Raw genomic sequence first — 8,839 nt, 5'->3', positions numbered from 1 at the left:
CCCCCCTTCCCCCACCGCGCGCACACACATTCTCCGCTTCTTACATAGGGCCCAAATGTGTGTGCGTGTGTGAAAGTGGCACACACTCTTTCTCTCCTTCGGGCCGTGCATGCGCGCTTGCACGTGGCGACAACAAAGCTTGTGATTTTTCTTGACGTTTTTGGGAAAAACTCGATTGTATTCTGAAAACACCAATAAGTCGCATGATTTACAAAAAAAAAAAAAAGTAGGTTAGTCTAAATGGTGACTGATGTTTACTCAAAGTGTTTTCGAGAAATAACGTACGTTGAACGCGCTCAATTGTCTTGGATGGCTCCGAAAACGTATGCGATGCTCATTTGACAGCTAAATCGTCTTCAAAATCGTCTTGGATGCTTTGAAAGCGCTCTTGGCTTTGTTGCTGTCCCTTTTTGGGGGGGCTTTATTATCTTGACTGCCACACATTATCCAAAAAACAACCTTGACAGTGACAGCGCATTTCATTCTTTCATTAGAAAAAAAAGTACATTTCTACCTTTTTCCGTTCTTTACTAATTACATTTGAAAATTGAAAAGATAAGAAGAAAACAAGCTGTTTTCTGCACAACAGTGACTTTGACATGAATAATTTTTGTTCACTAAAGCTCTGTGAATTCGATTTAATGTGACAAAGGCTTTGATCATTCACGTCATCCTTGAAAACGTTCAATTTCATCAGATTCGTCATGTTTCATTGTAATTTCATACTACCAGGAGCCCATTGAAAAGAGATACAATACTGCCATCTGCTGGCCATAGTTAGTGGCTGTTTGTGATTTCACAAACACGTTGCACTGACCATTGAGGGGGAATTTTTTTTTGTAAACGTCAATTCACATTTTAGTCATGAAGCGTTTTTGCCGGCAAAAGAGTTCTGTGGCGGCGAAGGTCGATGAAACCGCCCAATCTGCATGACAAGGTCGCTGCAAATATTTCCTTTCCTACATAAATGTTGAAAGCTAGAAGCCGTTTGAATAATATTGGCCCATTTCAGTGCCATTTCCACTTTTGTCTTGAACATCATTTGGGAATAAGAAAGAGGAAAAAACTGCCGCCGATCGCCTCGGCCTCCTTTTGGTGCGTTTCCGGTAGGGATGAAAGAATAACGGCAATATCGCGATATTAAAACTGCCACGATATCGTCACGTGGCGACATTAAAAGCAGCACATCTGTTCAAAAGTCAAGTTGATTTCCATTTGTGCAGATCTAGCACCCTCTGGTGGCTATTTTTTTTTTTGTGCGGTTTAATTTTCACAAGCGATGTTTACGTTTCCAATCCACGTTCGTGGTCAGATTACGGGAACGTCATCTGCTTGTGAAGCCAGTCGATATGTGGAAGAACTCAATGTGTGTGCGTGCAATAATAGCAAGTGAAGCGGCCTCAATATTAAGTCTTATTCCGGATTGTAGATGGTTTGGATATGCGTTGCCGTTATGCACAAAAGCACCGTATTATGCTTCTTTTTAGTATGAGCTTTTTTTTTTTTACAATATTGTAACCTTTTTTTTTTTTTATATCGCCAACCTCTCTGCAATATCGTGATAATTATCGTATTGTGATGTTTGGATATCGTTACTTTCCGAGTTTCCAGGAATCTGCGAAATTAAACACAAGCCGGCAAGACTTATTTATCAAATGACCAAATGAGAAGTTTCAATGGAAATAATCGTCATGTTCGTTTTGAGCCCAATTTTTCCAAATCAAACAACAATACAAGGAAAAGAGGAATCCAAATTCATAATTGATGATGTCTCATCATTTCATGTGGAAAGTGGCTTGCATTTCTGCCTCACCGTTCTGAGGTTAGAGTTCAAATTTGCGTTCATTCGATGATTCAATTGTCCAAACATGAATGGACTCCAAAATAATCGTGAGACTTTTCTCACAAAAATGTCGTTTCCCTTTTTCAAGAGACACTTTTTGTGGTTTTATAAAGCAAAGTTCACTTCATTGTTGTCCACTGTCGCTTTGTTGACCGCTTTGCTTTTCTTGATGTTTCCGAAAACACCTTCGGTTCTTGGAGGACTGGAAACGATCTTTGACGTTTACGAAAACGCGTTAAGTGAGCGACTTGTCTTCGGCGTTTGCAAAAACACGCGTTTGTGTCGGAAGGATCCGTTTGCTTGGATTCTGAAGCGCAACATTTGCATTGATGTTTACAAAGTGTGACTAAATTGAAAAGTGGAGGAAAACACAAAGTTGAGCTTCTTAGCAACCTGATTTTAATAAACAAAAAAAAAAGTGAAAATTCTTTACAGAAGGAATTAATTAGCATTGATGTTTATGACAAAAGATACTTTAGGGAAATCTGACATTTTCTTTGTGTTTTACAAATGCACGTGTCGCTTTCCCATGTGGGAAAAAGTGATAAGAAGCCAGATGTCACCTGTGACGTGCCCAAATGTGGACCGTACCACAAGCTCGGGCGGGCGTGACGGGCGACTTTTAAATGGATAACAATAAAATCCATCTAAAGACAGAGAAGCAAAGTCGACTAAAGAAGAAGCGAAGCAAAGTCGACTAAAGAAGACGTTGACCGACGAGGATGTTTTCCATGAATCTCATAATTGGCATTTTCTGGATTGGAAGAAGGCCCCCCCCCCCCCCCCCCTCAAATAGTGGCAGGTGGTCTCGTCCCATGTGAATCAAGTCCAGGTGGAAGCGCCGGCGTGGCTCAAAGCGAACTCGGGAAAGCTCCGAGGCGTCGCCATGTTGTCCGCCATCTTGACGCTGACCCTCGCCGCCGTCGTGGCGGCGACAGCGACGGCGGGCCGCAACCAAACCGCGCCGGCGCCGGACGGCCCGATTGTCGTCGCGCGGGGGAAACTTCTGGTCAGTCTTTTTGTGTCTTCTACTTCCAACTTCCAACCTTTTGCCTCATTCAATTCTATAAATATGTATTGTTAATTAATGATTGTGAAAAAAGAAAATCTATCATCCTATGAGTAACTTCTGACCTCCGAAGGGACGAGCTGAACGTAAAATTGTTCCGTTATTGTATTGTTAAATTCACAATCATTTAATAGACCAATTATTTAAGAAGGTAAATCATTACATTTAAAAATGAGATTGACGTGCGATGGATGGATGATTGTAGTAGTTTTGTTCATTTTTAACGATTAAGTGACGCTCATTTACGACTTTGTGTATGTTTCTATTTTGTTTCTGTTTTTCAGGCTCCCAGCGTGGTTGGATGAGGCATCAAGAAAATGCCCGAGCTGCATCACTTCCTGTTGGAGCTTTGGGCTTTGTAGTATCCTTTTCTTTCGACGACTTTCCACGCCAACTTGCTTTTGCGATATCTTGAATGTTTACGAAAACGTGTTTATAAAAACATGGATGTGGTCGTCCGCGAAATCTTCAATGTTTGCAAAAACGTATGTTATTGTGCTAAACCAATTGAAATGACCTTTGATTTGAACAAAAACGTTAGCTTTGTCAAAGACACAATCTTCTTTGCTGCCAATTAAAGTTTCGGTGTTTATGAAAATGTACGTTCACGAGATGAAAAGCAAATAATTGTGTATGATGTTTTGTTTGATGTCAAATGAAGATTTGCTTTGTTGAAGGCTACATTTTCAATGTTTAAAAAATGTGTTTGCGTCCTCAAAGACTCCAAATTGTCGTCAACGTTTACAGAAACACGTTAGCATTGTCAAGCTAAGCATCACATAACCGTTGATGTTGACAATTACATGCTGAAATCCGATTTAAATTTAATGTTTACACCAAACTGTTTATCATGTAAAACAAAAAAAACACGTCAGTTTAATATTTGTTTGAGGCAATGTTTCCAAAACTTTTACGCTCGGTGAAATTTCCTCAACTTGAGATTTCCTCGCCCAGTCACAACCTGGAGTACGATTCCTCGGAGGAAGTGGACCCCAGGCTCATTTTTTATAATGACAAGGATGAGGTCGTAAAGGTGACCTATTTTCCTTTTCTCCAATTATTTTCAGCTAAAAAGCCCAGCAAAAGATGGCGTTTTCCAAGCATTTTTTCTTTGTAGACCGTCGGTGTGAAAGGCATGAAAGCGTTGGAGATCGCCGCCCTGCTGGACTCCCTGGGCTTCTACAAGCGTGCTCAGAAGGGCGAAGCAGTGCCAGAAGAGTTCACAAACTTTCCCCTGCACGCGCCCCGCGATGAGCTGTGATGCCCCCGATGGCCGAACGCCGCCACTGCGTCCCGCGCACGCCATTGATGACGAACGGAGCCTCAAGGTGTTTCCAAAAAAACAAAATCCCGGCTCCGTTCTGACGGCTCGCTGGGCCCGACGCAGTGCGCGTCTGTCGTACGCTTGTCGTCACGTGTCTGATGCAATAAAAAAAGGATTATTAAGAAATACAAAAATAGGATTGATTTTTAATTGCACATAGAACCAGGGTGTGAGTGGAATCCAGAAACGTATATCGTTACATGTACAAGAAGACATTTAATTTTTAATTTAAACAAAGATGAAAGTAATGTATTGATATAAAGTATTTTGAGGAAAAAATGAATTGAATCTTAATTGTGAGACAAATGGACTTTTGTGTGATTTAAAACAAACAAACTGTTAAGTCTTTTTTTAAATTGATTTCAAGGAAATTTACATATTTAAAAAAAAAAATTCAAGAGAACTAATCACCTTCCCAAATCCTGCGGATTGCTCCACAGCGCCGTTCACTGGCGTTGTGACGCAATTGCAGCCAATTGCGGAAAACAAAAAAGGCTTTTGACAGCGACTGCCGTAAAGGGACAAAGAATGAATGAGTTTGCGCAATTGTGTTACTTGAGCCAGTTGACGGGTCAATTGCGCATGCGCCCCAGCACATTGTTATTGTGTGAGAAGATTGCTGCTCCTCCGCAAAACGCCCCGCCTCCTGCCTGCTAATCTGATTAGCGGCCAGCGCGCATGCGTGTGCGCGCAAGCGAGCGTGTGCACGATGCCGGTGTTCTACTCGCCGGTTCCCGACGACGTCGGCGTGGGTCGGGCCTGCGCGGGAATTTTGCACGGCCGCACAGAGCGCCGTGACCTTTCACCTTCGCCTTCAGTTTCCCGTTCAGGTTTGTCCTCATTCTTGACTTGAACACGCTCTTCAACGCCGCCTGCCAGACGAGGATTAGCAACAAATTGAAAGCCGAGAGCAACGCGTGGACATTTTGCACGACCAGGAAAAAAAAAGAAGCTTTTAAAACGTGACAATTTAAGGATAAATAAAATCATGCTTGTGTTTATGTGACAGGTTATATTTTTACAAAGAAAAAAAATACAATTAATATCACGAGAGCAAAGTGTTTTTGTTTGTTTTTATAGAGAAATGTAATTAGGACTTGTCAAGGTAAATAAAAGAAAATTGACAGATGTATTATTTGGGGTAGGGGTGGATAATAATATTGCAAATAAATCCTCATTTTCAAATTAAGGATTTTTCAAGATTTTTTTTTTTTTAATTTATGAGAATAAGGTCAACATTTTTTCAAGTTTAAAACTTTTGATGTATTTCTCCTTTTTTTATCACATTTTTTTTATTTAATGTTGCATTTTGGGGAGAACATTTGAAACCTACTTTTTGTCAGACCAAAACCAGTACGAGGAGTACTTGCTATACATAGAATCCTACCCCCTCAAAAAAAAGATCGTTTTAAAGACCTGTATTTCCCAATATTGCATTTTCAGTAAAATTGTATAGAAATAATAGAGATTTTCTATTCTTCTCATTTCTTATTTGTAGAGCCTAATACTTGCCCATCCTTACTGAACATAGTTATATTGTTTTATTTAATTTTTAATTATATTGTTAATTCCGAGATTTAAGTTGCTTTAAAAAATTAAAAAAAAAGGTTAAATACATGCAAATATTTTATGTGGGGGAAAAAAATCACATTTTTGCCCCCAAACTTTTACCAGTAACAATAAAAGTCTGACTGTTGTTGTTTCCAGGGTGCAACGAGGTCGCGTGCAGCGTCGCTCTGCAGATGTTGATTTACTTCAACATGTTTTATTTCCCCTGCTGGTGCTTTTCGTCCGTCTGCATGCTGGAAGTCAAGGTCACTCACTTGTGCCACTCGTTGTCAAACATGGACGGCAGCCGGCTCGGCCTTTGATTGACAGCCGCCGTGTTTGCTTCTCAGTTTGCGTACCTTCCAGGATACTATCAAGGTCTGGAGATCAGCGGAATCGTACTCATCAGCATCGTGGAAATTCTCCGACTTTACCTGGGCTACCTTGGAAACCTCCACGAGAACGTAAGCGTCTTCCTTCCTGTTTATGTCCTCAGCACATCATGGAGCTCTCAAATACTTGATGTATGCATACAGTCATATATTTTATTGACGTATATACTTTATATATCTTATATGCTTTATGTACCTAAAGTAGAAGTCGACCTGAAACATTTTGTGATATGTGACCTCACTCCTCTAAACATGACATTCTGATAAAAATGACATCAACAATATGATCTATGCAGCTCCATTTGTCTAAATATGGTATTCTGGTCATTATTGCATTGGTGGAATATGAGCCATGCAGCAAAATCCAGCCATTTGTATCTATCTCAGGGGGCGGCCATTTTCCTGCTGTTGCTCAGGCAACGACCAATCACAGCTCACCTGTTTTCGGAAGCTGCGCTGTGATTGGATGTTACCTGAGATGGAGACAAACAGCTGGATTTTGCTGCCTAAACGACTTGATGTACTTGAAAAGGTGTCATCGTGTACTTGATATGCTTCACGCATGTCATCAAATAACACCTTGGATTGACAAAGTGCCTCCGTCGTGTGTTTTTGATAGCGTGCTTTCAATTCCCGGCTTAGTTGAGCTGTGTTTTCCATCCGAGCCGCTCGCCGTGGCGTTGCGGTGACCTCTCTTTTGCGCAGGTGTCGCGGCTGTGCTGCTTCTGCGTGCTGACGCTGTCGTTCCAGCTGCCGCCGTTGCTGTTCCTGGTGACGGACGAGGGCGCGCTCATCCTCCCGCTGGAGCGCGCCGTCCACTTCCTGCTCTTGGCTTTGGCGCTGGCCCAGATGGCGGCGGCCGCCTTGGCACTGCGCACCATGACCAGGAAGCTGACGCTGCTCTTCCACCTGCGCCAGCTGGCCAAGGTGGACAGCTTCGGCCACAGCGCCGCGCCCGCCCTCGGCCTGGGCGCGGCGTACCGCCGGGTTACAGCTACTTAGTTACTCATTCTATTTGAGCATTCCGCTTCATATTTTGTGTTTGTGGAATATGAATTGAGCCGTCAAATCCGGCCCTTTCTATCCATTTCTGGGGGCGGCCATTTTGCCTGGCATCACAGTGCGCCAGGCGCAGCTCGCGAAGGTCACGTGGCCAAAACTAAAAACAGGTGAGCCGTGATTGGTTGTTACTTGAGCCGGCCTGGTACTGTGATGTCATTTCCAGTGGACAGCAAGTGGCAAAATGGCCGCCTCATGAGATGGGTCAAAAAAACAGGTGGATTTTTCTGCTCCATATCCCACAAACACAATATTTATCAGAATGCCGTATTTAGATTATTGTCAAGATTTTTTTTTCTTCCCCTTAAATATGAATTTATTCTAGAATAAATGTCAAGAATAAAAATACATTTGTATTTTTAAACAGTCTAAATGTTGCTACAAATAAGCCTTCATTTTGAACAAACATCTTCTTGTTTTTTAAGAATTTTGAGTTCCACAAGAATTATTTCGTATAGAGTAGAATAGCTAAACAGTTAAAAAAAATAAAAATAAAATAAGTCAACCCTTTTCAGTTGTATTGGTTCTCCCCCCCCCCCCCTTTTTTTTTTGTATTTCATCACAGCAAAAGATCGGTGATATAAATGATTAGATTTTTCTAGTTTGTTGGCATTAATTTTTTTTCTCATTCATATAAACATTGTTATTGCGCTGGAGTGAAAATGCGTTGAGCATTTGCAACCACCAGAGGGCAGTCTAGGACTAGGAATAATCTCCAACATCTGCATCGTGAGCTTCACGAGCTGATTGCTTATTTTTACACTTGAAATACGGCTAAAAGTTCTATTTTTCTTCAGAAGTCCAAGTAGTACAATGTTTTTTATTGACTTTTACGTGAATAAAGTTGATATTTTGAGAATATTCCTTATTGTTTTAAATGTTTTTTTCCAGATGAAAATGTTTTATTTTTTTTGTAAGTAACAGTGTTGCATGTATTTAATTTTTTAAATAAAAATGAATATGCGTGTTGCAGGCTATTGTTCATTTTTCAACTCTTGGTTGTCACCATGACAACTGAAGCGTACGCCATCTTTTTTTTTTTTTTTTTTTTTTTTTTTTTTGCTGCTGGGTATCGTCACGGCGACGTTGGCCTACATTTCAAATATATTTTTATCTGTATTTGTCTTTGTGACGTGCAGGCGGATTGACGCACACCAAGCAGGAGATGTTCCTTTATGCCAAGAACGCATCCACACCTCTGCAGCCCCCACCTCCGTATCCTCCATCCCATCCATCCTGTTGCCATTAGCAACCGTGTAGATTTAAAAAAAAAAAAAAAAAAAAAACTTGCAGGGATGGGACGCTTGCCACTGATAGGGTGCTACAGAGTGACATCACCATTTGCCATATGACTGATGGTGGTCCGTTTTTTTCTCAAATTGACTACTTTTGAATTTTGAGCGACACGCCACATGAACATTTCAGCAGCTGGGACGGAAAACTCGACTCGCAGGCGAAATTTGAAAGGAAAAGACCGTTTTTACATCAACATGGATTACCGAGATGGAAGCACATGCGTATTATTGCCTGTTAGCACATTAGCACCTATTAGCTTCTGTTAGCATATCTTACCTTGTTAGTGCACATGCTGCCACATATTAGTA

General features: G+C 41.3%; 2 protein-coding genes across 2 annotated transcripts; both read left to right on the top strand.

Moving 5' to 3' along the window:
- The first annotated feature begins 2,064 nt into the window (after positions 1-2,064).
- On the top strand, positions 2,065-4,370 carry selenoe (selenoprotein e). The gene is made up of 4 exons (XM_077561807.1): positions 2,065-2,852; positions 3,197-3,273; positions 3,867-3,945; positions 4,030-4,370. Exons 1-4 carry the CDS (start codon positions 2,730-2,732, stop codon positions 4,171-4,173), a joined length of 423 nt encoding a protein of 140 aa, XP_077417933.1. The 5' UTR covers positions 2,065-2,729; the 3' UTR covers positions 4,174-4,370.
- A 556-nt stretch (positions 4,371-4,926) lies between these two features.
- Positions 4,927-8,153, top strand: LOC144049192 (transmembrane protein 17A). Its single transcript, XM_077561892.1, has 4 exons — positions 4,927-5,066; positions 5,944-6,050; positions 6,135-6,248; positions 6,882-8,153. The coding sequence occupies exons 1-4, from the start codon at positions 4,946-4,948 to the stop codon at positions 7,176-7,178; spliced, it is 639 nt and encodes a 212-aa protein (XP_077418018.1). The 5' UTR covers positions 4,927-4,945; the 3' UTR covers positions 7,179-8,153.
- Positions 8,154-8,839: the final 686 nt, after the last annotated feature.

The sequence above is a fragment of the Vanacampus margaritifer genome, chromosome 3 (assembly GCF_051991255.1).
Source record: "Vanacampus margaritifer isolate UIUO_Vmar chromosome 3, RoL_Vmar_1.0, whole genome shotgun sequence".
Lineage (NCBI taxonomy): Eukaryota > Metazoa > Chordata > Actinopteri > Syngnathiformes > Syngnathidae > Vanacampus > Vanacampus margaritifer.
The sequence above is the reverse complement of the archived record's forward strand: the minus strand, read 5'-3'. Positions and strand labels throughout refer to the sequence as shown.